Source organism: Drosophila gunungcola, assembly GCF_025200985.1.
Source record: "Drosophila gunungcola strain Sukarami chromosome 3L unlocalized genomic scaffold, Dgunungcola_SK_2 000002F, whole genome shotgun sequence".
In the NCBI taxonomy this organism is placed as follows: Eukaryota; Metazoa; Arthropoda; class Insecta; order Diptera; family Drosophilidae; genus Drosophila; species Drosophila gunungcola.
In genome coordinates this window covers 3,461,313-3,488,628 of record NW_026453178.1, presented here as the reverse complement: position 1 = coordinate 3,488,628, position 27,316 = coordinate 3,461,313, and the positions used below count along the sequence as shown (strand labels likewise).

Genomic DNA, 27,316 nt, shown 5'->3' with positions numbered 1-27,316 from the left:
GATTTAGCATTGTGTTTGTTGATTTTTGTTTTCAACTCTCAGCGAGAATAAAGCGGTGATAATATTATTGACATTTTGCTGCTATTGTATATTGTATATTTTATATTTCTTTTATTTGCGTAAAAGTGCTTCCGAATTCTTGGCGCATACACGAGAATATGAATTCAGGTCTAGGTTGCTTAAAGTTCTTTGTTTTTGTGGATCAACTTTCTTTGCAAGGTGTAAATAAAAAGTCATTTAATTCGAGGCTAAGATGGTTGTTCGTTGTATTTTATACTGATCACCCCAAAAGCTATTTCCATCTCACATGATCATGATCAGCAATTATAATTGACATTTTTGTTGCATTAGCTACTACAAATCAAACACATCGTGAATAAATGATAAAAACCCCCCTTTGCAACACTTCACGTTACATTAAGCTAATTATAGTTAAACATTCACATTAATAGTTTCAGTGCCCATTTTATTTCAATTTATCAGTACACGAATGTTTTAACCGTATGAGTTGTAATCGTTATAATTGTTATTATTGCCACTATTATTATTGTAGTTATTGAAGTTGTTATTGTTGTTGTTGTTGTTATAATTGTTGTAGTCATAGTTTGGTCGCGAAGTGGTGTACGCATTGTACGGATTATAGTTGTTATAAGTTGGATAAGCGCCATTTGCCCCGTAATATTGATTGGGATTCATCCCATTCCCTGCTCCTGCACCAAATCCCATTGGCAGGATTACTAAAGGTTCCACAATGATGCTAGTTCCACCCATGCCACCACCTCGCATCGGAAAACCCGGACCAGCCTGGGGCATCATTGGCATCATGGGCATGGGTCTTCCCATCGGCATGGGTTGTCCCATATAAGGTGGATAATAGGCCCGTCCCGGAGCTGGTATATTCATGGGAACAGGAGCCGGAATTGGCCTTGGTCCTGGCACTGGCATCGGTGCAGGCATTGGTGGTGGCATAGGAATCTGTCGAGCCGAACGATTGTGAAATTGTGAAAGTATTGTCTCAGAATCCTTCTCCAGATCTGCATTGTAAATTGACGGAACAAACATCATAAACAAATTTATTTTGGTAAAACTTTAAAGTTTATTATTCAGAAATAGTGAAATGAAAGTGTATTGCTGTGCCAAAAAGAGTCTATTATATTGTAAAGTAAATAAAACTTATTAAAAGTCTTAAGAGGATGCCCCCGAAAAGGGTAAATTAATGTTGAAATGGTAAGAGTTAAAGCTGGGCAGATAGGGACTGTATAGTGAAGTAGGAGGGGGGTGGCCGGTAGACCGCTTATTATAGTTCATATACGAAGGATATGTCATCCATAAAGGCAAAAAGAGTTGAGGATTAGTTTGCTTGGGTTGTCCTGGATATCGGATCGCATATCGTTGATTGGGTTGAGGTTGAATCACATATTGAGGGAAAGTTTGTCGCGGCTGCTGCATTGGAAACGGACGTGGTGGATACCCAGGTGGCGATGGAGCTGGCATTCCCACAGGCTGATATGGCATTTGCGGCGTTCGTCGAAAGCGGTACAGAGCTGGCGATCAAACAGACAAAAAGGTATGCAAAAAATGTATTAGCTATTTTGAATATATTCGTTATTTTTGATTGATAAAATTAATTTGCTTAAAATTCAAAATATTTAATTTCTGTCATTTAATCTAATAATATTTCTTAAGCATTTTTAGCCAGCCAGTGTGAGGTAAATTAAGTAGTTGCTAGTTGATGAGGGATTGGCTGATCTAGCCAGGGGATATCCATATTGGCCGTATGGACTTGACCGCCCTCTGGGAATGCAGTTGTAATAGCAAGGTGGAGTTGGGGGAACTAATTGTGGCACATTGGAGGCTCGTGTCTGTGGATAGGAAGATAACCCCACTCCTGAAGTCGGAGCATATCCTGGATAATTACAGGAATACGGATAAATGGGACTGAAGGCACAGGGCGGACTTTGTCCACGATTCAGCCATGGGCTTGGCTTTTGTTGTTGTGGTTGCTGAGACCCATCCTGGACAATGACCAAAACATTGGCCTGCCGTTGCCCTGCATGTGTGCCAAGTTTATCTAGATTGCTGAAGTCGGTCAGCAGCTCAAAGTCATTATCCCTATAGGTCCGATTACGATTCATGCTGGTGCTGGTGCTGGTGCTGGGTGTGATGATGTTACTGCGGGTGTTGGCGATGGTCAGTGTGGTGTCGATGGAGAAATCGCTGGCCAGCTGACCTGAAACGGATCAGTTAAGAGAGCCAGATTTCAGTGTGAATGAACGGCGAAATCGGGTGGAATAATAGTCTGACACGAACCTGTTTGGCACTCCGTATAAAATCCACATTGTTCTCCCTCTCGTTGATCTGGACCGTTGCATGGAAGTCTGGATACGATGCACTTTTGGCCCGATTGACAAGCTACATCCTCACAGCTCAGACCAAACTCTGTACCGGTAGGGATTTTTTTGTTTAATTTATCCTACAAAATGACTCACTGACTTACTTCTGTATCCCTGTGCAACAAATGCTGTGGCTAGTATTATAAATATGCCAAAAAATCCCTTCATTTTGTTTGAATGTTGTGAAATCAACTAAAACTCTATACGAAAAAAACGGCCAAATTTATACCACTCCGAAAGTCATGCTTCAAAAGATTTTGTAATTATTACTAATTATTAATTAAATCACCAAAATATAAACATTAATATGCTAGCTCATTCTTACTTAAATAAAATTTCATTAAATATTGCTAATTGTGAGTTATGGCTAATTTGTCACAGGTATTTCAAATAAATATATTTGGGAACTAAGGTTAATGCAGTAGGCTTACAGTCTAAAACTATACCATTGAACGGCCTTTGAACTTAACGAAGTTCAAGGCATAAATAAAAGTGTATTTATTGCTAGCCTTGATAGTTGATACCACTGATTAATTGAAGCAAAGGCAGATAGTAATCTAACACTTTTTAAATCCACAACAATGGTAGAAACCTGAGCGATTACTCAACAAATATAAATCAAGACATGCGCGCTGAGTTCTATCTCTCCTCTTTTGTGCCTTTTGTTTATTCCCTAAACAGTCGATTATAATCATTAACCAAGCAGGCGTATACTTCATATTGTGGAGCGATAAGATAAGCAAAAGAAACCACACAAGCAATAAAAGGTGATCCCTCAGCGTCGATAAGTAATGTGAAAGTCACTGACATGGGGACTTCGATTCGAGCCAAGGGACTGTGATTTGGGCCAAGGGACTGCGATTCGGATCACTGAAAACAGCATGTGGAAAATATGCACTGGAAAACGTGCGGCACGTGAGCAAATAGCCCAATGGCAGGGCAAATAAATAGCTGTGTGCCGGCCATAAACGATAACGTCCAGCATTTGATAACCTGACTCTTATCAATATGTCCAACATGCAATAAAATCCAAAAGGAACAAAAACGAAACGTGATTTCTTAGGTTTATGGCCCATAACAACTAAATTTAAACGTGCTTTAAAGCCGTTTTCGGGGTGCTTTCCTGACACAAAATTAACTTGGCGTTTAGGTAATATTACTTTTTATTGGTTTTAAACTACGAAATTCGTTTTGTTTATCTACAAACTCTAGTCTTGAATGCCCAGCACTCCTTCAACGTGTAACTCATCGAGTGGCAGGTCCTTAACCACAGAAGTAAAGTCTTCCACAGTGCAGGCATAGGAATATCCTTTCTTCAGATCCTCCTTGGTCCAACTGACCCAACTCAACTGGTGGCCAATGTCATTGCAGATGATGTACTCCTTTTCGATTTGCCCCAGATCAGCATGTGGATTGTTCACACCAATGAGAACAATACCCTTCCTGCTGATGCGATCGATAACTACGCGGAAGTACAATTTGGGCACGGGGATCAATCCATTGTTGTTCTCATCAAAGGCCAGATATAGCTCCTTTTCGATGCCATCCACGTCGGGTAGGTTGGACACACCCCAAGTGCCAGTATAGCAATCTGCTGTGATGTTTTCATCCGCCACGAAATTCCTCACACTATCCTCAACTCGTTCCCAGTTTCCACCGTTGAAGGTCTGCCACTGAGGAGCCACATTCACAAAGAAGAAGGTGGCCTGTTGAGCTGCCCCAAAGACATAGTCGGTTTTAGCGGCGAGATGACCTCGGGCCAGGTACACATTGGCACTGATGTTAAAGTAGGGCGAGGCATCCATGCCCAGGATCTCGGTTACAGTGATATTCTGCTGGACCTGAGTGTACAACTTATTCACATCCTTGCCGTTGTAAAAGTCACCCGGAATAAAGGTCGGCCGGGAAACAGATCGCTGATATTGCGCACTTCCCGGATACAAAACATGATGCACATAGCGGGTAACTTCGGTCAGTTCATTGTGGCACACGTCATAGGTCTGCAGGAAGTCGTCGTCGGAGGAGGAGGATGAGAGCTGGAAGCCCACTTCCAGGAGATCAGTGCCCCCGTTGCAGGGACGACTGGTCCGACGAGCCGTGTAAGTTGGCCAGGAGGTGCAGACAAAGTCCTGAAGCTGGTACAAGCTGCCCAGGGCCAAAAAACTCTGTTGTTGCCAGCAGGTGGAGTTCACAAAAGTATAACCAGAGAATAGTCCAGCAAATGACTTGATGCAGTGGAACTCCAAGGACTCGCCATGTTTCAGCTGCACCAAGCCATCGTGATCCGGTTCCAAGTACCTCGCATGACCCAACTCACTTCTTATCACAAACAAAGGAGCTGGATCCTTTAGATCTCCGTTCACTTGAAAGGTGCACAGCTCATTTTCCAGATTTTGCTTACTCAAACCAAGTACTCCAGTAGTCTCTAGTAGATCTGTGGGCAGGTCCTTCACCACCTCGATGAAACTCTCTACAGAGCAGGCATAGGCGTAGCCCTCTTGCAGACTAGTTTTATCCCAGTCCAACCAATCCAACTGTGCACCCAGATCCTCACAGATCACATAATCCTGCAAAGTCTCGGCTAAAGTTATATGTGGATTGTTTACCACTATCAAAACAATTCCCTTGCGACTTTCCTGATCGATAACAATGCGATAGAGTATCTTGGGTACCGGAAGTTGTTTGGTTTCGGCATTTAGATAGAGAGGTGTTTGGACTCCTTGGGAATTGGGTAGAGTTGAAACGTCAAAGCTGCCAGCATGAACACTCACATTGAGTGCCTCATCGGCCACGAATTGCCGCAAACTTGTCTCCACGGCCAGCCAGTTGCCAATATTGATGCTCCTCCACTGCGGAACTGCATTCACATAGAAGTGGGTGGCTCTCTGGGCGGAACTGTGGACAAAATCAAGACGAGCGGCCAGTTGTCCTCGCGTCAAATAGAGATCCTTAGTGCTGTCGAAATACTTGCTGGCATCCAAACCCAGTTCAGTGTTAAATGCCGCCAGCTGATGCGATTGACCATACAGAACGTTCACATCCTCACCAGTGTAGAAGTCACCTCGTAGGTATCCAGGTTGAGCCACTCCCCGTTGATAGGCCACATTAGCGGGGGTCAGTTCGTAGCGAGCGTATCTCGAGATCTGCACCTGCTTATCGTAGCAAAGCTCCACTTGGGTAAGATAACCGGCGGCCACATCGAATCCAATCTGCACCTGATCCGTGCCACCCGGACAGGTTCTTCCCGTTCGCAAGGCCACATAGGTGGGCCAACTCTGGCAGACGAAACCTCGAATATTCACCCGCTGTCCTTCAGCCTCGTACAACTGATCGCCAACACAGCGAGCCGTCAGGGCGGTGTACCTATTAAAAGGCGAGACCAGAGCTCCAGTGCAGTGCAGATCGATGGTGGATCCTTCTTCAACGGTGTAGACACCACTTTCATCGGGCAGCAGCCAACTGAGAGCTCCTTGAGGTGTAAGAAGTGGAGCAGGGTCCTTCATGTCACCATTTATGCTAAACTTGCAGGGATTAACAATGGGGGTAGGAGTGGTGACGGTAGGATTTGAAGTTGTAGTTGAGCTTGGCTCTACAGTAGATGAATCAGTAGATGAGCTTGGTTCCGGAGTGGTAGAACAACCTTGTTCTGTTGTGGATGGTGGTTCCGTCGTGGGTGACGCAGTAGATGAGCTTGGTTCTTCACTAGTAGAAGAGACTGTGGTGGTACTAGGTGTAGTTGCAGGTTCAGTAGTTGTTGTATCTTCTGTTGATGTTTCCGGTGTAGAAACAGTAGGTGCAACAGTGGTCACATCATCTAGTCCAAGAACTCCATTAGTGTACAGATCTTCCAGAGGCAAGTCCTTGACCACTCCGATAAAGTCCTCCACAGTGCAGGCATATGAGTAACCCTCGTGCAGATCTTCCTTGTACCAAGACAGCCAGCTCAGTTGATGGCCAATATCCTTGCAAACGATATAGTCCTTTTTGATTTGCTCCAGAGTTAAATAAGGATTGTTAATGCCAATGATGACGATACCTTCCCGACTCTTCCGATCGATGACCACGCGGTAATATATCTTGGGCACAGGGATCAAACCATTATTGTTCTCATCAAAGTCGAGATATAGCTCCTTTTCAATTCCATCCACATCGGGAAGGGTGGTTACACCCCAGGTCCCAGTATAACAATCAGTGGTAAGATTACGATCGGCCACGAATTTTCGAACACTCGTCTCAACCCTTTCCCAGTTGCCTCCATTGAAGGTCTGCCACTGAGGCGCCACATTGATGAACAGGAATGTGGAGTGCTGAGCTGCCCCAAATATCTGATCCGTTTTGGCAATCATATGTCCTCGGGCCAGGATGCGATCATCACTGAAGTTGAAATACGGCGAGGCATCCAATCCGAGTATGCCACTAATGGTGATATTCTGCTGGACTTGGGTGTACTTGGTGTTCACATCCCTTCCCCCATAAAAGTCAAGTTCGATAAAGTTGGGTCTCGCCACACCGTGCTGATAGTCGTAGCTCGACGGGTAGAGCACATGGTGAACATATCGCGTGGCTTCCGCCTCGGCATCGTGACAAAGTTCGTAGGACTGCAGGAATCCGCCATCCTCCACCTCGAATCCCACCTGGACGAGATCGGTGCCTCCATTACAATCCTTTCCCGTGCGAAGGGCACTGATGATGGGCCAGTTGTTGCAGGAGAAGTTGGCAAACGGATAGATGAGATCATCGACCAGGAAATACTTGTGTTGCAGACACGTAGCCGTCACCTGCGAGCGATTAGCAAAGGGGGCTGCAAATCCCACTCCTGGGCAGAACATGTCCAAAAGTTCTCCATTAACCAAACGCACTGTATCCGTGGGATCAGGTACTATAATTTCATAAGAATTGTGTCGCGAAAAAAGAGGAGCGGGGTCGTTGAGGTCACCGTTCACCTTGAATTCACAGTCTCCGCGCACTATCACACCTTCATCGCCTTTGGCGAAAGATTCCGGCAGGATTCTTGGCAATCTACCGGATACGTTTTCCGCACTGCTGGCGACCAGAAGCGCCAGGATTAAAATCGAGCAGCGATTGCTCCACATCGCTTAGTTTCAGTGCACGTAATGCCAAACTTCGGACAGGCGTAGTTTCTTCTTATATGGTCAACTTATCGCTCAGATTACGTATTTTATGGCGGCCGATTAAACATGAGGCCATAAATATCACAAAGTTAAGAACTGAACACAAACGCAATCAATGCTAAACTGACGATAAGGGCAACTACTTTTGAAAGCCACTTCAAAAACCAACCTGATGACATCTTAAAAATAGCCAAAAATTCCCTATTCTATCTTTAACAAAAAAAAATAAAATATACTCATAACCTATTTGCAGCGGAATGTTAGCTTAGGAACTACAAGTATATCATAAAACTTTTCGGCTACCATCTTATCATATTGCGTTATTCGAGGCAAAATAGTATGTTCTAAGCAATCTAGACCCTTATCAATCGCCATTCATTAGCCTATTAATCGGGCATGTTACTCAGGCAATAATAAGGCATAATTATAGTACCATAAAGTTAATTGCAAACGGTTTTCAGTTGGATGTTGTATAATTACTATAAGCTCATAAAAAATTTATTAAATTAGGATTACCATTAGATAATTATCCCATAGTAACTTTAAGAGTGATTAAACATCGAATGTTAAAGATTTTGTTTATTTGGTAACATTTTGATACTTTTTGAAGCTAGTAGAAAAAACTTACCTTCAGACACTACTGGTTTTTAATTGATTGATAGATGGCCCATGTCACACATATATTCGAGTTAATTAACTTATTTAGCTAAAGCAACATTTGTTATTGAAAGCCAATATTTATCGAAAGAGTCAGAGGCGGTTGGATAAAATGGATAAAATGCACTCAATCAACATCAACGACAGGCCAAGACTGGCAACATTCATATTGACCAAATCAAATAAATGTTGGGTCACCGGATGGCCACTGCCGAGTGGTCAGACATACTATGTATACATATGTATGTGCATATAGACATGGCCGCTGACTAATTTGCAGCACTGTTCGTGCGTGTGAATTTCGGCAATTGAATGATGCTTCCTCTTGTCGCCATTCCTTTGGATTTAGGATGTCTGTGGATCTGAAAACGAACAAAAAGCTGCATGTAAAACAAATCATTAGGTAATTGAATTTGGTTAGGAAAAATACAATTTATTCGCATTCGCAGCTGACAGCTTCTACGCACAGAAGGCCTGTCAATGAAATGCAATATATGTGTAGGCAAATGTCATGCGAATTGAATGGAAATGTTGCCATCAAATTATATACAAGAGGAAAATTAAGCAAAGCAAATAAGAATTGGATTATTTGGCAAAGAAGAGAAGAACATTGTGTACTCTAAATCATAACATTTCATATTGATTTTATATTTAAAATCATTTTAGTGTTTTCTATTAAACAAGATTAAGATTTTGGAAAAACTCAACAATTTTGTAGCTTTGAATTTTTTGTTAAATTTGTTAGTCTTAATAAATAAGTAGTTAAAAAGGTTTTAATCTTGCCGATATGTTTATATGGGAATCTATACAAGATATCCCTCATTTCTTATTATTCGGTAAATATTTCATATTATTAAAAAATAAAATTTACAAGCCGCAAAACAAAATTATCCGTGTTATTTATCAGACTCTATTCGGCATATGCACAACGACAATATCGTGTAATTGTCATAATTTCAAATATGCAAATTTTCAGACCCATTTTTTTCTGGTATGCCAACAAGAGACTCGCATTAATCAATTACAATGCTGGCGCTAGGTGCTAGTTTGGCGCATGAACGTGACAATTCGGGCATAAATCCTGATTTTCAATAATTTATGGCAACTAATGGAAAACACATGGCGTATGCGCAATTTTAGATGTGCTCACCTTGCAGCTGGCAAAATTGCAATTAAAGAGATGGCCGGGTGGTGCAATGTGGGTGGTGCGAGATATACTAGCATCTGGCAATGTTAATTATAATTTTCCATTTACACTTCTTTTCAATTTCCCCTCGCTTAGGGTGCTCAGCTCAATTAAAAGTGCATTAAGCAACGCTCAGCCAGACACAAGGTTAAGGCAACCAGCCAAGCCAACAGATTGCTCTCGAAGGGATTTCTATTCGCCTGATTGCCGTTACTTAATGAAAGTGCATAATTCGACAGGGTCGTTGCAGTCCTGGCTGATGATATTGGATGTTAATTAGAAGAAGGGTTTGCTACGAAATGAGGAAATAATTGATTTTTGAGAAGAGGCTGTATCAGGTGAAACGATTTATTTATTTTAAAATTAGACAAACAAACACAACTGCTTTGATAAATAACCCAATGGAATGTTTTGCCACGAGCCAAATAAAAAAAATTATCAAAATGTATTTTTTTATTTTCTTTTAGAATATTATAATTTGTTATTAGATATTTTGTTTAATGAAAGTGTGATATATCTTACAACATATTCCAAAGACTTATCAATTTGTATTCAACAAAACCGAACTTCCCACTTCAAATTTACACTTCATATTTTCAATAAATCACTTAAATATTTTTCGAATTACATGTGTTTATTTCTAGAATAACTTTTTTTAAACAAATAAATATATCTAAGAATTCTTGAATCTAGTTTTGTTCCAAAGATTGGAGCAGCAAATTATCCTTCACAAGTTTAATCCAGAAAAAAGCGCGACTCAACTCTTTAAGAACAAGCTGTTGGTAAACTGGCAAACATGCTTCTTTTGTGCCACCTCTCTGTGCAAATTTTTTCATTTTTTTCCTTGTCGAAATGGGAAAGTTTCTTGTATGGAATTTCGCAGAGCACGCATACGCCGTGTGGCCCAAAGCCGATGCAGCATTGAATAAATGAAGACGAGTGCAGGCGACGGCAATGAAGCTGGTCAAAACGAAGCTGCCACTGGCAATGGCGGATGGTGGATAGTGGATGGCGAATAGCGGATAGTGGATATGGGATGGCACCACCCAATTGCCACGCCCACCCCCGCCGTCCACAGCAACAACAGGAACACAAACAACCGGGCGGCTCTCAAGTGCAGAACGCCAAACAAGCAACGCCAACTGCAAAAGACAGCGGCCAGCGAAAAAAGCGCAACCAAGGCATTTTTTAAGCATTTTCCAGTTTTCATTTTTTTTGCTGGGCCATATTTAAATGGATATGCCTGAGATTTTTTGTTCACTGCCGTTTTGCTCTCCGCTGAACGCAAGGAAAGTTTCGCAGTTTTCCAGCCGTCCTTTAACCGAAACATTTTAATTTAAATGTTGAAACGTGACAATGGCGCCGAGCCTGAGTCTGAGGATATGAGGTTGTCTCATGTGTCGCGCCGTCAGTCAAATTTTAACATACTCTATACCCTATGAAAGGCACGGAAGTAAAGTCTACAGGCCTCAAGTCTCTGGGCGGAAAGATAGTTGTTGGTCTAAAAGTTATTTTATGCAAAATAAATGAGTTATGCAGTGGGGAGTTGTTGCATTCATATGCAAATTTAAGAAGCTCTTGCCATAAGTTATGTTATACCAGAAGCATGCAATGAATGCAATTCAACTTTTAGGGCTATAATATAAAACAAAATTTATCTTTATTAAAAAAATGTTATAAGTAACTTATATTTATAGGACTTTATTTTCTCTTTCTAACGAATATTTTATAAAATTAAAAGAAAAAATTATGAAAAGAAAGTATTCCAACCATTTACCCTTTATATATCTTAATAGTTTTTGAAGAAACTTTACAATTAAGGACAGAAAGTCCTTAAGCCAACCAGCTCAGGCATTTTTCGAGGCCCAAACTGATTTAATTAAACTGGCTGGCTGCAGGGTATTCAGATTCAGATCACCAGGGCCCTTCGGACCATGTGTTCGGCCCCCGTGGTCAAAACCCGCGATGTTGTCGCTGTTGTTGTTGTTCGAGTGGATTACCAGCAATATCCAAAGGGGTCCTTGCCAGCGTTCAGTTGACAAACGCGAAAGGGGGAAAAAAACAGAAAGGCTGTTAAATTATGCCTGCTCAAAAAGAGTTGAATGACGTGGGGGATACGGCCATGGATAAAAAGGGGGAATGGACCCATCCATATGGAGGGAGAAGGGCCTGTGGTTACCACAGCTCAAGTGCCAATTAATAAGTTTGCCTTTGGTAGAAACGAATGGCATCCCTTCCGGGCGGCCCTCGTCAACTCGTCTGATTGCCGCTGAAGAGTTTGGCATTCGGATTCGGGTGGTGGTCAGCCCTGTGTGCATGAATTATTCAAAGAAAAGGATATTAAAAGCACACAGATCCGCGCAACTACATGCATGTACACATGCACTTGAGCCGTATCCTTTTGATGGGCCCAACCCACTTGATGCTGGAGAGGACGAGGATGACGACGAGTACGAGGATGCGCCTGAGTAATTGGAAGTTTTTACTGCTGCCTCGTTTGCTTCAATTTCGCGTTCTGACTCTGACTCGGCTTTTTTTCGCCGGGCATTCCTCGCCGTTGATGAAGCAAATTTTAATGAATAATGTGCGGACACACGCGTTGTGATAAAATATTTACGGTCCCTTCATCGGCACTTTAGACCGGGGCCACTCTGAAGGGAATATTTCGGGTGACTCAGTGGGAGAATATCACTTGAGGAATTGCAAAATTTATATATCATTTTTTTATTTAATTAAAAATTCAGTTAAGATTACCAATTACCTGTTAAGTGCTGTTGGAAAACAATTTGGTTAATTAATAAGTATTCATTTTAACAGCATTAGTACAAGAAAAAAAAAAGGTTTAGTAACTTTCATAATTTATAAAATCCATAAATAACAAATTTTGTAAGCTCTATCAAACATTTTATTGTTAAATCGTGACAAATTTAGTTTGACTTGTAAAATATACCATTGTTTTGAAATTTTAATAATTTTCATTTAACATTTGAAGCCAATGCGAAAATAACAATGCAGCCCACATGCGAACTTCATAAATTAACCATTGTATTTTCCTCGTTAATGCATTTAATTAAGAGTCCGTTCTTGATAATTCGATTTATTGAGAACCAGGGCTCGTTTTCATTCAGTTTTCTGGAGCACAGACTCTTTTGTTTCCCTACTCTCGATAATGATGCTTGAGAATTCTCTTCGTTTTCACATTTCAATTAGCATATCGGTGGAGAAGTGCACGTAGATATATAATGCCCCAAAAATAATAATAAATAATATGCCCGGGTCTCGCTGAACGAAATAAGAACAAAGTACCAGAAATATCAGAATTTTCTCGAGCGCATTGTTGCCATTGTTTTGATTGACTGTTGTCTGTTTTTCTTTCACTTCAGCTGAGCTTGTTTCACTTTCCGGCTCCGCCTGTGGGTCTCCATCTCCTCAACTCGATTCAGTATTCTGCTTACTGGTTACTGGCTACTGGCTACTGGTTACTGGAATCTGTTTCTGGACCAGGTTCCCGCACTTCTGGCCAGGGCAACATTGTCTGTGTGTTGATTTTCAGTTGGCCATGTTCGACTGCACTTGCAGTTGTTGTTCGCCGGCAAATTGTTGTTTCTGCTGCAGTCGCTATCTGCTGTTCCAGCTTCTCCCTCCGGCGTTTAATTCAATGTAAACGTGCTAAAGACCGCTCTGGCCTGGGAAACAACAAATGTTTAAATTGTTGCAAACAAGGAGCGATGGTGTTGCAGCCCTTTGTTCGCTGACCTGAAGTGGAAACAATGCAACAGTTACAGGCATCATCAGCTGCAATGTCATTATTATCGTGTGTTTTCACATGTATATTGCATAACTCACGGCTCGTCAAGGTTTCTGATTTTCCATCGATTCGAATAGCTTTTGTCCTTCGAAACAGTTCGCTTTAATAACTTGCCATTGAAAAATCATTATTGAATCTACGTGCCACAGATAATATATTTTAATTATCATATAGTATACAAGAATATTAAAAAATAGTAAGAAATATCTGCACCCAAAAAAAAACTTACACTAAATCAATAAGTGACAATTTGTTGTTGTTGAGTGTACGGTAGCATATTTTGTTAAGGCTTTAATGTTAGGGTTTGAATAGGAGATTTACTCACCATAAGTATAAAATGCATGCATGCCTCATAAAAATATCCAATATTCCATAATCTTTATTTTTTTAGCCAGAACCAATCTGTTCTAATTTATTTTTCTAAGCTTGTATCTAAATAAAGTTAGCCACAATTTGTTTCCCCACTTATCCTGGCTTTACCTTTTCAAGTGCTTTTTGTTTGACTACTCCTTCTGGATAAGCCTTGAACTTGTATCGCTTTAGTTATTCTTACCCATTAATTATTTATGAGTTTTTGTGGCTAACACATATGCCAAGGGCAACGATAAGAATTTTTCCCATAAATTGTGTTGCTGCCAAAACACGAAAGGTCACTCAATGATAGAGGCCAAACTTTTGGTTAAACATTATAGTTAGATGCCAAAAAGTTTAGGGTTGAGCGGCTCTTAACTCGATTCAGCCCAAAGGTACTTATGAATTTCTGATAAACATGGGGATTTATAACCAATAAATGCGGCTAATATGGAAGATTAAAAATAGACTTTCATCTTTGTTTGAAATGAAAATTAATTTTAAAATTAAGGCGTATTTATTTTCCTACCCTTTTACTACACCAGCGAATCTTCAAGCTGGTGGTTTATTATTTACTCCATTGTCTAGTCAAAAGAAAAATATGCGAAGCAAGCAAACTGAAAGAGAACATTCTGTTGCGTTGAAAAAGTTCTGGCCAAGAACAACATCATTAAATCAATATTAAATGAGCAAAGTTTTAAATTTAAATTTCATCAACCTTGAAGTTAACTTACTGATCACAGCTCATATGGGGCGGGAAAAGCGGAGGAGGAGTTTTCCATATAACTTGGCCAAAGTTCAACGGGGTCCGACTTTCCAACTAAATTAAGTTACCATGGCCCAAGTGTGTACTTGACAAAAAAGTTTTGCCCTGCACTACATGCTTGTCCTGCGTAATTCAAGACATTCATTAGGGGTCAACTTGTATGCAACAAAAAAACTATAGAACAGAAAGTTTTAAAACTGAGAGGGTCATTAAAAACTGTACTACAGAAATTCTAGTTTTAATAATGTCAAAGAAAAATTAAATAAAATGTAGTGTATAAAATTTAAATTTATTGCTAAGATAAAAATATATATAGATGTGGTCGAAATGGTTAACGACGTATGAAGTATCAACATCTTACCATTGTTTCCATAAGTTTTGATCAAAAACAAGCACGTTACAATTAAAAACTAAGTTCAATCGCCTGAGATTACTTTTAGTTGCGATCTTCCATTTTTAAAATGTATTCATTCATTTATTTTGTATCAGCTTTAATAAATTTATAAGTTTTACCCAAGAAAACCATGTCCATACCAAATGAACCCAGCTGCCACACCGGATGACATTATTTTCACAACAGACTATCAATTACTTTAAGAAAATAATTAAAGGTCCGTGACATTTTTCCGATTTTTGCCAACCTCACACATCTTGGGCGGGTTCAATAACAAGCCGGCGGCTCAATTACAGCCCAAACCAAAAAGAAAAAAAAAACCCATAAAAAAAGGGCGACCAGGCCGTTGACGTTGGCTGAAAACAAGTAAGGCAGCAGCGGCAACTGATCAATTATTCAAACAGCATCGAACTGGGTCATGTCGAACAGCTTGAAGCTGGGGCAGCCACCCCAGAAAAGTGCCGAGGGACATGTCGGGGTCTCAAGGAATGAAATTCTGCTGATTGAATTGAATTTGGCCAAGGTCGGAATGATTTCGGGATTTCGTATTCCACTGTAATTAAATTTTCTCCTCCAAATCCTTGCCTGCAAATATTCGCACGGTCGTGGCCAAACAATTAAGAAGCCGAATTCTGTCTGCGAAAAAGACTGGACCGCACTGGACTGGACGGGCGAATAAATGGAGCGGACTGCCTCGATGGCAAATTAAATAACGCGCCTAAAGTTTGTACAATTGATGCGATTTCACGCAACACAGCGCTCGAGGGGTTGGACAAACCCCCCTCAAAAATAAAGCGTAAAGAAGGAAAATAGAAAATTCTCTAAAAAGAAGGAAAAAAGTTTGTGCCACGACACGAAAACATTGAACGAAAATTGAAAACAAGACTCGCAATGCCCACAAAATATATAAAGAAAAGCGAAATTGAATGCAAGAAAAAAGGCAAAAGCCGTGCAAAAAAATATTTGGTAAACGTTGAAATTAAATGAACCGAGACTGCAAAAGAAAATAATCCGAAATAGACAAGCGCGGGAAAATCAGAACCGAAATGGAAAATACTTTAATACCCATTGATGACCAGAGAAAATTGATTAAACTGATTTAGGACAAAGATACTGGGTTATATTAGTGAAAGTATTTAAACTTTAATTAAACTTAATACAAACAATTACCATATACACTATAAAATATAAATAAGCCTGAAAAAAATATTATATTTTGTTGAACTTAAAGTACATTTTAGTATATGATTGCTTTAATTTGGGGACAAAATCGCAGGACGCATTCAACAAACACAGTCTGTTTTGCTCTACAGAAGCCAAAAACGAAAGCCTAGTACGGACAATAATGACAAGGAATATAAAAAAGTCGGTGGACAAAAGGCGCCGGGAGGTGGGTACGCTGATGCGTTAAATTTAAACAAATAAACAGCAGCAGACCCAAATAAAAATCGTTTGCAGGCATTGCCCAAATTGACAAACACGAAAACCTGTGTGTGTGTGCTCATAGAAGGTATGGTATACACACAAGCGAGTGTATAATATATATATCTATATAGAGCAGAACATAAAACGCGAAATGTGTGCTTCTGGGTCAAAGACACGGGCGGACTAGGCAAACAAACCAACTCACAGACAGATGTAATGGAACAGCCTAGACAAGGACTTGCATAATTTAAATGTGAATGTGCGGTTTGGTTAGCGCCTGGAGATGTGCCACACCCACACTAATGCACTGAGAAAAATCTTGTTGCAAATCTATAAGGCTGGCTTCCGTATGACGATGTAAATAAATATTACAATATATACATTCTTTGATAGGTCACTCCTTAAAAGGAGTGCAGTAAACAAATTAACCTAATCTTTCTTTAATATATCCAAAGGACTTCCTTATTTCAAATAAATTGTTGCATTCTTTTACACACCTTTTTAATAAATTTCAAAACCCTAGTGATATCTGAGGCACTTCACAGTTTTTGAAATTCCCTTAAAATTTCTCAGCACTTTCTTTGATATTTTTTGCAACTGTGGGCACCAACACTAGTTGGCGAAAGGAAACAGCCACTCAAACTGTTGTTGCGGGCACCAGCTCCTAGATCCTTGTGCTTAGAGCTTAGCTGAATCTCTCTCTCTTTTTATCTTTCTATGTCGGCGTGTTGATAATGAGCCATTCCGCCAGTGGGTGTGTGTGTGTGTATAAGTGAGCGGATACTTATCACATATGTGCTCTGTGTGGGCCGTAAGAATTTATAGCCTACTTTATGGCTTACTAATGAACTTTCAACTCAACGCTTAGGACAGCAGCTTTCCCGGGGCTGCTAACCATCTATATATAGTATAAGCGTATCTGGGTAACCGACTAATGGATTTCATATACTCCCCCAACGTACGACCTTGAATACTTTAAAGTTTAGGGGTGAATCGATTGGGAAAACAATTTGTAGGCAGACAGGAAAGGCGTTTATCTATCGCAGCAAGCAGAACACAATTCCAAGTTGTTTTTTTTTGTCCAATTTTTTTCGTAACTTTTTCAGTTGTCCAGCATCCATAAATCGCTCAAACATGGCAAGCAAAGTAAAACAAATTGAAAGGAGACCAGAGCAGAGGGCCAACAAAAAAAACAACAATAAAAACAAAAAACGGAAAGGAATGGAAATGAAAAGCTCACAAAATGGAGTCGTAAAGCAAATGGAGCGGACACACACACACCGACGCCTGCTTTCCGCTAGCCTTTGCATGCATATGCACGCATATTTATGATGCACCCGTCCCGCCCACCAAAAGGGCGGATACTCCATTGGGAATCTGCGGATTTCATCGCAAAAGTGAGTGGAGCTAACTTGACTTTTATTTTTGCCAGCTGGAATTGTACCATTCCGTTTAGAGGCTCAAATCTTCAAGCAATTTAGTGCTGGGCAAGGAATACTAGATCAACATAATCGTACAATTGGATTTTAGTTATTGGCATATTTAGTTCAGATTTCCAAACTAAAACTATATAGTTATATTATTAAACTTTATATTATATTAGTTAACATTGAAGATTTGAGGTAAATATTGGTAATATTAAAGATATAAAAACATTATTACTTAATTTAAAAACATAAATTGAATTGCCTTTAGATCTATGTCAAAAAATTAAGCATACGACATGTACGCCAGCTAAATATTAATAAATATCGGAATATCCGAGTGCTACAAATGTCTTCAATCATATGTGAATGAAAATTGATCAACCTCTCATCTGCAATTATATTCACATTAAATTTGACAAGCGAAAGCTTAGAAAAATACAATGCCTAAAAGAAAATAATTACATTAAATTAACAGATATTAAAAAAGTAAAAAGCCATTAAGCAGGGCAAAAAATAAATTAATTGAAGCTTGTCAAAGTTGAAGAGACCGGCGCAGATGAAATTGTCGACTCATTAAAAGGCAATTTTTCTCCATTAGCCGGGGAACAAGGACGCACAGGACACACAGGACTACATGGCAGCAAGAAGGAGTGCTGAGAACTAAAAACATCAAGAATCGAGAATCGAAACAAAACGAAACGAAACGAAACGCAAATAAGCAAAAGACAAACACTCATGGGTTCTGTTTCGCTTTGGCCGGCCACTGCTTTCTGCTCTTGGACCAAAGAAAAATCAATACTGGGCAAATTTTTATTTATAGTCCCTAAAAACCCCGTCTCCGTTTTGGTTTTTATTTTTTTTTTTTTTTTTTTTTTTTGTTTGGCCCAAAGGCAAGTTCTGGCCAAGGGGCAAGCATTTGCCATTTCTGTTTGGGCTTGAGCTTGCCTCCGGTCGAGTTTTTCATTTGACTTGGCTTGCAGTTCAAAGGCTCGTCGACTGGTGCTCCTGATTCCGTTTCGAGGTCACCGAAACGCCACCGCCTTGTCCTGTCAAGTGCCACTTAGACTCATGTGTGTGAGTGTGTGCGCCTGTCAGAAGGTCCTTTCAATGGGGTATTTTCTGTATTTTTTTAGCACGAGTAAGGCAAGAAAAATCGAGCATTAAGTCGATAACTGGGCGATTAGTTAAGTTTTTATGTCGGTAGGCTGAAAGTTTTGATGGCAGCCGTACCACCTCCTGTCAATATTCATTTATTTCTTGTCGAAGTAAAGAAACACAAAACAAAACTGGGGGTTGGAAAAAGAAGCGGCAAGACAAACTTGGCCAACGAACTGTTGGTCAAAAGAAGAAAAGGTAAGTGGTTGGGGAATTCCTGAACAAAGGAAGCGGTTTTCTATCAAAAATAAAAGATTTTTACAGCCTAAACGATTTAAATAAGCCAACGAAAATGTGTTGGGAAATCAATCACTAAAACATCACAAGGGTTTGGTTCGCTCAACCAGCCTAAAACAAATGTAGCAAAAACATAAAAGCTGGGCTCCCTTGGCACTGAGCCGAATTTATACGCTTTACAAATCAAACCAGCATGAGGCAATGAAAAACAAATAAATTTTACTCCCCGAGCGGTCCCAAAAGAGCTCCGCACTATTCCGCTTGGGATGGTCCATATTTGGTTGGCCAACATGTAATACACTCAATTAGGCCAATTCCGTGCACCATATTTATGACCTCAAATATTTTTATGCCACAAAGAATCGCGAAGTGGGCGAAGGGGGAAAGCTGACCGCCATAAACCACTGTTGGGGAACATTCTTGCAGCATTCGAAGGGCCATAAAAATCGAAACCATATAAATGAGCCCGCAGAAGTGAAGTGGCAAAGAAAATAAATATATATATATATATATATATATATCTAACAAAGTCTGAAAAATTCTGACTCCCGCTGCACTCGAGTGTCGTCCACTTGGACAAACTGATTAATTGCGCGCTTGACGAAATGGAAGTGGACCAGGACAATGGGGAGGAGATGCCCCGAGTCCTGAGTCCCCTAATCTCGCTATTCCCACGGTCCAGTTGTTGTCGACCTTCCCTTTTTGCTCGCAGTTTTTCCCCTTTTTTTGCTCGTTTTTCCCCATGCAAATTACAATTTTGTCGGCGGTCGCTTTCTGCTGGCAGCGACAAAAGTTGAAATAAATTTAATTATTTGTTGGACCCGCAATGCGGTAGCTTTCGCCCAGCACCATAGATTGGCATTCAGTTTGTTGTCCCTTTTTTTTTTTGGTAATTCTCGGTGGCTTTTGAGACTTGGATAAGCTGAGCTTAGGCAGCAAATAATAATAAATTAAAAAAGAGACATTTATACAAGAGCGTAATCCTTGTGTTTTTTTTTTTCGGCATCTTTATAGAGAGATAAGTTGGATTATGTTCTAAGATTCTATGGAAGTGGCACAACTGAAGAAATATGGAAATTTGTAATACAATTTTGACAATTTGCTTAAATTAACATGAGATAGAAAACAAATTCCTTAAATATTGTATATATTCCAAAACTGATGTACTATTTTTAAATTTAACTTAAATAACCTGTTATTATTGCCATTTAAATTCTATTTTTTTATAAACAATAAAATACCTTAGTTTTCCCAAATCCTAGTAATTCTAGTAATCAATTTACGTAAACCCTACAAATACCACTGTAAATTGGATAATGTCAAATTTGATTTTCATTCGGCTCGTCCTTCGTCCTTGGACAGCATTGTCATTATGCGACGGCGGGCTTAATGTGATCTGCATAATGAGCAACTTGAACTGCATTTCGCCGCAAAACTCATCGCTTTGAATGGCCAACTCATTTATATGGCTTAGGCCAATGCGAATGTCTGCCGTGACAAATGACATGCAATTTTCAGGCACAACAAAAATGCAATTAAAACTAGCAGTTAGCCAGGGCCAAAGGATTCCCCAAAAAAATAAAATAAGAGCCAAGAGTGGGAGGAGCTTTAAAAGGACTTCAACAGATTGGGGGCCTGGCCAAAAAGGTGGCCACAAAGCCATGTTCGAAACATGGTCGAAAAGGGCTGGGGGAACGGGAAACTGCGACAGCACCAACATGTGGCTGCAGTTTTTCTTCTATTCCTTATTTTTTTTTTTTACGGCTTGGACAATGGCGTTGCCTGGATTTTCATGTCAGTCCAAAGCTGAGCCGCAAACAAAGCGCCGGGCTGGCAGGCGGACCAAGTGCGATAAATCCTCCAGAAACACAACACTCAAATACAGAGATAGAGTGGAGTGGAGTGGAGTGGAGTGGGCGAATAGAGCCGGCAGATATATACATATACTTAAAAACACTTATATATAAAAAACATTGGCCTCATCCATTTCGTGTTGTTTTTGCCTGTGGTTAAATTGTATTAAAAATCAATTTGCAGTGCCTACGATGGGAATTCGATTTTCTCTGACCGAAAATGCCTCAGGATCAATTGGATTTTCAGGGGAAAAAGTATTAAAGCGTTACCAACTTTACCACACATACCAAACGTGCCAAAAATATGGAAAAATATGTTTGATTTTCTTTTTTATTGCATTCCAAAAATATGAGATTTAAATTAACTTCATAACAGATTACTTGTAACCCAAACAAAAATAAAACACAAACAAGAAAGGTTGAAAAATCCTAATTGATGTAATAAATAATTTATTCTATTCATCCAAATTATTTAGGCATGACCTACTTCACACATTTTATTTTTAATTAATTCTTTTTCATTACAATTACAAGGTTTGACATGAGCTGTCCATGCGACTGCTAAACCTAATTAGTCTAAATAAAAAATATGAATTCCAAGTTAGAAATTCGCATTAAAATTTAGATAAAAATTACGAAATGTTAATTTTAGATAATTTGCAACACAGAAATGCTCAAAAAAGTTGGTAAAAAATACCAATTAAATAATAATAATAATAATAATAATGGTATGTGGAACGAGCTGGTTATGTGCACAGTGACTTAAATTAATTACACAACATATTATCAAATGCGTACAAATGAAATCTGTTGCAGTCACATTAAGGAATTACATATATAGATATGTAAATGCACATATAGTTATATATTCCCGATGATGGAAATTGATAGCCATAGGCCACCGATAAAACCGCAAACAGAACCGCAAACAGGCCAAAAGACGAAAGGCCTGCACCACCTACAGGATTCATATAGAGGACCTCCTCCTCACCTTTTCCCCATTCTGACCAGCATTGTGGCCATTTGTCGGCGGATCGCACTGCGCCCATGAACAATGCAAATTGAATTCCAATGACGAGCTATCAATGATGCGTGGCTGAAATTTACAATTCGTGTTTTGTCGCTCGGCCGGAAACAATCACAGAGCCAAATGGCAATCAAAACAATAAAAAGCGAAAACTTTTTACGTACAACGACGATTACAAAAGATATTTAAAGCACAAAAAAAAATGGTTCCTTTTGAAAAAGTTTGAGTGTTATAAGATAAGGTTTAGTACATCTGTATTGATAAGAGTCTAGGATTTTATTGCTTTATTTATAATTTGCATTATTTCATGTATTTTTCATTTAACTTTTAATTGCCGAAATTGAATCCACTTTAATTAAAAAGTTTCACAAAATAAAAGTCTTTGAGTTTAGTTAACAACTTTTTGTATTCAAACTTTTCCTTAAGCAAAATATGTAATAAACTTCAGTTCCAATGAGTTTTCATATTCCTTATATTTTCAAATTCATGTATATTTCATATTTTGAAAAATTATAAGTAACCGAAACTCAAGAATGCTTGAAAATCAATACATGTAGACCGTACCGAAAATTCTAATTTGCATAGGTAAATATTATATATATTCTGCACGCCCAAAAAGGTCACAAATACTGGCCCACCTGGCATATATAAATAGAAAGCAGAACTCATTAGCAAATATTTGGCCTACTCCCAGCCTACACACCCACCTGAAAAATAAAAAAAAAAAACACTTAACATTCGGCCGCAGGTGGATGGGAATGAGAATGGGGATGGGAATGCGGCCTAGAGGACAGAAGACAGCAGCCGTAAAGCCGCAAAAACCCGAAAAGGTCGAAACCAAGTTTGGCAAATCGTTTATAAATCGCTTAGTTGGCAATGCCATTGGCAATGGCAATGGCCAGGCGGCTGTCAAGTTGGCTACCGGTGCAAGTGGGCAACCGCAAAGCGAGGAACTGAAAGGGAATAAATGAAAGCGATTCCCAATCCAGGGATAGCTCCGTTTCCGGTTGGAACTGCGGCAAAGGGTGAATAATTTCCCATATCCGCTGCATGCTGATCCCGTTTCCGGTCCTGCACCGCGCATATCCTTTGAGCGTTGGGACAATGAGCAAAGTTGCTGCCCCCATCGGATTGAAACACAGTAAACTTTCCACTCACGCATGTGTGTTTGTTTTTGCATGGCACCGCATGGCCCGTAACCCTTTACCCCTGAACCACTGAACCACTGAACCCCTTAGCCTCTAACCCCCGGAAACCTTCCACCAAAAAAATTCAAACGGAACGTCGTGCCTGTAATTGCGACCCATTGTCTATTCCAAATGACTGACTTTGAGGCAGGTCCAATGCAAAACACGCCCCTGGACCTTCCCTTTGTCCTCGGCGAAATTTACGAAATTTCTTTAGCGCCCATTATTCAAATTGAAACTCGGAATCGCGATTGAATGGGAACAGTTTTAAGGCAGGGCTTTCAATTTACTTTCTCCATACTTGTTTGAGTTGGACGAGAGAGAGTTGCTACTTGTTCGAGTTGCAGGGGAGGTGTTTCTGTTAGCCAAGTTGCCTTGGGGGCGGCAAACGTGTTTGATAAGGCTGTAAAGCCGGTATTGTCCTAACAGGTTTGATAGTAAATATCCCAGTTGGATTTCCTTCTTCGATCAAATTCTGCTAAGACCAATGTTGTAATTTTATTAATATAACATTTTTGCAGTAAGATCAAGCGATTTTTATTTATTTAAAATTGAAATCTTTTGGGAAAAATAATAGTTAAAGTCGTATTAAGCTTACTTTATATTACTATATACTTACTTTAAATTTAAAAAATGTTTCTTAAAAACAAGATTATTTTTTCAATTAACAACATATTTTTCAGATGCTAACAATTTATCTTAGCTAGTACTGTTCTAACAGGTTGCAAAACAAACATCCCGCAGAATCACTGCTAACAAAGTCTAGACAGCTCTAAATAACTAAGTAAATATTAGATCACGAATGCTTGCCATTTACTTTCATTTTATTAGTTATTCTAAAAGAACATGTTACTGCTTTACAAAAAATATAACAATTTAATCTAAGACACCCAAACAATACATTAATATTCCTTGAAGACCTTAAAGAGTTCGTGGCCCAATTGCATTACCTTTGCATCGATCTGGTTTCCTACACAAGCAATTCTCCTTGATTAAATTTTAATAATAAATGCGGCCACCTCTTTAAATCAACATTACAGCCAATGACCCACATTTCGATGTTGCAATGGGGAGATACTCGCCATGGCTTAAATGTAACAGATTCCGGCTAACAGCTGAAAGTTTTTAGCCGCTTTAAGAAGGGATGAATGATGGCAACACAACTTTTGTTGTCCGTGGACAATGTCTGGGGGTTTTGGCAACAAAATAATGTAAACAGTGGGCTGATGGGTGGTGGATGGTGGGTGGTGGGTGGTGAGTGGCAAACGCACAACTCCCAACAGTAGGCTTCATTCTAACACTTAACATGCTCGTTAAATGTCAAGCGGAAAGTTGGTGGAAAGTCAATGACCAGCCGAGGATTTTCCCAACACCCCCGTTTTCGCGAAAAACAAAAATGTGAAAAAATGTAATAACAATAGCAAAAGTTTGTTTTTCGGAGTTGAATGAGCGCACTTAGTTAGCGCACGAAGGGTTTTCCATGGTGTTGAATACGAATTCCATTGCACTCTTTGCCAGTGAAAAGCCCTCCTCAGAATTTTCCTTACCCCCCACCTCCCCTCGTTTCGTGACATGTCCCAGGCCGTGGAGAAACAAAAAGAATTGTGATAAATTTTCGCGTCCGCTGGGGAAAATGTGGAACACCAAACACAATCATTTTTGTGCGGCTTGTTATTCGCGGTGGGGAAATGCAATTACAATGCCTGATTTTATATTATTTACGATTCCCTTGCGGACATTCATTATTTATTTCCTGTCAATCTGTCCATCAACACATTAACTAAACACAAACCCACACACAGCATACTCACCTGCGCAAAATTCAGACAAAGGATAACAAAGTCATAGCCAAAAATACAATGGCCCACGGAATTGTGGGGGAAAAATTATATAATATATTTAACCATTGCAATGCAAATTTTGCGACTGAATAATAGAAAGGGAAAGTGGCAATTCGCAGGTAGCACATACCACCCATTTTCCTGGCGCATCGTAAAAGTGCCGAGATCCAAACCGCACTCAAAGAAATTATGCGAAAACAAAACTGCCGGGTTAGGGAAAAATCGCGCAAGTGGGGAAAAACAAAACAGTGCCTTCCGAAGGGAAATATGCGGAGAAAAAAAAGGGCAAAAGGGCCCACACACACACACACACACACACACAGTGTGTGGGTGGGGAAATCATAAAAGAAAGGCGCAATGCCAGCGACGCGAATGAGCAAACAGCCTTAATAAAAATTTCATTTCCTTAATCAAATGCATTATCAAATTACAAAAACAAAAGCAACGTCCTGGGAGGTACTGGGCGTGGCGCGGCATAAAACGAAATTTCGCTGTGCGGTTGGGCTGGATGAAAGGATGAAAGTTCCACCTGCCCGATGACAACCGACAACGCATATCCTTGATTGGCACTGCCATGTGGAACACTCAGACCATTTAAGACGAGCAGATAGCGAGAAAGTGTCGCAGAGATATGGCCAAGGTGGCTCACCAGATTCACAGCAGATATCTTTAAGAAAAATGGAGAGGGTATAGGAAAATTCCAGGGAATACCTGCCATCAGAGTTAATACACTTGTTATACTCTCTGCAATGCTTAAAGGTGTCAAAGACTTAAATTTATAAATATATAGTATAGCCAATAACATGAAACGTATGTATGATTTTAAAGAACTTATTCCTTGCACTAGATTAATTCAGAAGTAACAATCTTCAGTTAAAATTTAAAGTTGCTTCGGGTTAAAGAATTCTACACACTTTTGCCAATAAAATATGTTTACATAATAGGTAAAGTAAAGCCAGTTGAACAACATTTTATAAAAAATGTCATAGATGTCATATGAGTACTAAATTGTACCAAGCTAAATAAAGTTATTGTTTTTTCGTCAAAGTTTATTTTTGCATTTTAAAGAAATATGCCCAAAGTGCATTCTATAAATTAAAGCTGCCCATTGCTCGAAGTAACATATTTGGTTATTTTTTGTAGGAAATTCAAAATTATCTTACCCCTGGGCTGGGCATTTTTGCCACCTTAGGCTTAGTTTGTGTGTAAATCTTAGTTGCAGCTGATTCTAACCCAGCAGTCATTACCACCCAGTTAGTGGCCCAGCCAAGGCTTTGAATTTATAAGTGCACTCCCCAGAGTTCCGGCAATGTGCTCCTATTTTCCACAGTTTTTCCAGGAGGCCGAAGGGGGGTTCGGGTCTGGTGCTCGCTCGTTCAGCCAACCAATAAACACGACGCTTATTTCGTTATAAGCTAAAAAGTCAATGATTGCATTTGTATTCTGTTAGATTTCTGCATCGAAATTATGCCAACGTCTGGCCCTGGCTCTTCTGCAATCAACTCCCTGTTTCCCTCCATTTGTGTACACTGATACAAAATGAACTTTCTGTTTTCAAATATTTAACGATTGACTTTATGAAATTCAAAGCATTTTAAGTTATTTTTGCTGAAACTTACACACTTTTCTTTATAGTTCAAAAATGAATAAATTTTTTAATATTATTTCAGTATTCATTTATGCTTTTTAAATTATATTTATATTGTTCCGTTTAACAGAAGCAAATATTTATGTTTAGTATGCTATTTTTAAGCTAAAACTTAATAAAGAAAAGTTTTGAGGTCTTCACAAATAAGTTTATTTTAATATATTTATTTTATTCATTTTTATTATTTTTTTCTAATAGTCTGGTTTTGATGTTTAAGTTTACAATTTTTTCATGTTTTAAACTTAATTAAATTTTATAAAATTAAAATTTTAAATTAAAATATTTATTTTTATTCATTGAAAAGACTTGAATGATAAAACCTCTTAATAATCTCTTAGTCTTTAATCCAAGTGTTTCGGCCGTCTGTTTAGCCTGTTGTTGGAAGGATGGTGGGCGCTGAGTGGTGGGCGGTGGGCGGTGGGCGGTGGGCGCGGTGGGTGGTGGTCCTGGGAGTAACTGAGGGGGTGGGTGGTTGCAGTTCAGACCGGCAGCTTGGCAACCTCGGCAAGAGCAAAGCCCTTTTGCGTGGCAAGGAAATTAGAAATGGAAATTATTATCGTAATTCGTAATGCTCCTGCTGCCGTGGTTGTTGTTGTCATTGTTGCTTGTTGCTGTTGCAGTTGTTGTCTTTTGCTGTTGCTGTCATGTAATTACACAGCACCCAAGCAACTCGAAGAGCCGAGGCGAGAGCGTTGATTGTTGTTATTAGAAGCAGTTTGCTGCTGCTCTTCTGCTTGGCTCCACTCTTGTTTTTGTTGCCCCGGCGAACCGTGGAGACGACGGCGTCCTTCTGCCTCCGGATCCAAGTCGCCCCTCCCCTGGCCGCCAT

General features: G+C 39.7%; 3 protein-coding genes and 1 long non-coding RNA gene across 5 annotated transcripts; all 4 read right to left on the bottom strand.

The window, feature by feature from the left end:
• Positions 1 to 495: 495 nt before the first annotated feature.
• On the bottom strand, positions 496 to 1,062 carry LOC128257158 (putative uncharacterized protein DDB_G0277255). The gene has a single exon (XM_052988026.1). The coding sequence runs from the start codon at positions 1,060 to 1,062 to the stop codon at positions 496 to 498; it is 567 nt and encodes a 188-aa protein (XP_052843986.1).
• Positions 1,063 to 1,124: 62 nt separating this feature from the next.
• Positions 1,125 to 2,609, bottom strand: LOC128257961 (uncharacterized). Of its 2 annotated transcripts, none has more exons than XM_052989286.1 (3): positions 2,498 to 2,609; positions 2,311 to 2,439; positions 1,125 to 1,544 (listed from the first exon to the last, which is right to left on the bottom strand). In XM_052989286.1, the coding sequence occupies exons 1-3, from the start codon at positions 2,559 to 2,561 to the stop codon at positions 1,186 to 1,188; spliced, it is 552 nt and encodes a 183-aa protein (XP_052845246.1). In that variant the 5' UTR covers positions 2,562 to 2,609; the 3' UTR covers positions 1,125 to 1,185. The 2 variants fall into 2 exon arrangements, with proteins under 2 accessions (XP_052845246.1, XP_052845245.1); XM_052989285.1 differs by lacking the exon at positions 1,125 to 1,544 and adding an exon at positions 1,668 to 2,230.
• Positions 2,610 to 3,538: 929 nt separating this feature from the next.
• LOC128257934 (uncharacterized) lies at positions 3,539 to 7,502 on the bottom strand. The gene has a single exon (XM_052989237.1). The coding sequence runs from the start codon at positions 7,484 to 7,486 to the stop codon at positions 3,602 to 3,604; it is 3,885 nt and encodes a 1,294-aa protein (XP_052845197.1). The 5' UTR covers positions 7,487 to 7,502; the 3' UTR covers positions 3,539 to 3,601.
• Positions 7,503 to 12,399: 4,897 nt separating this feature from the next.
• LOC128257963 (uncharacterized) lies at positions 12,400 to 26,374 on the bottom strand. The gene is made up of 3 exons (XR_008267924.1): positions 26,003 to 26,374; positions 13,215 to 13,312; positions 12,400 to 13,163 (listed from the first exon to the last, which is right to left on the bottom strand). It is a non-coding gene; the product is annotated as an uncharacterized LOC128257963 (long non-coding RNA).
• Positions 26,375 to 27,316: the final 942 nt, after the last annotated feature.

Bases quoted from the DNA above. Each gene is read 5' to 3' on its own strand.
- LOC128257158 (XM_052988026.1), bottom strand. From the start codon at position 1,062: ATGTTTGTTCCGTCAATTTACAATGCAGATCTGGAGAAGGATTCTGAG.
- LOC128257961 (XM_052989285.1), bottom strand. From the start codon at position 2,561: ATGAAGGGATTTTTTGGCATATTTATAATACTAGCCACAGCATTTGTT. The intron at 2,440-2,497 runs GTAAGTCAGTGA...CTACCGGTACAG, and splicing joins TGTTGCACAGGGATACAGAA to AGTTTGGTCTGAGCTGTGAG. The intron at 2,231-2,310 runs GTTCGTGTCAGA...GATCCGTTTCAG, and splicing joins TTATACGGAGTGCCAAACAG to GTCAGCTGGCCAGCGATTTC.
- LOC128257934 (XM_052989237.1), bottom strand. From the start codon at position 7,486: ATGTGGAGCAATCGCTGCTCGATTTTAATCCTGGCGCTTCTGGTCGCC.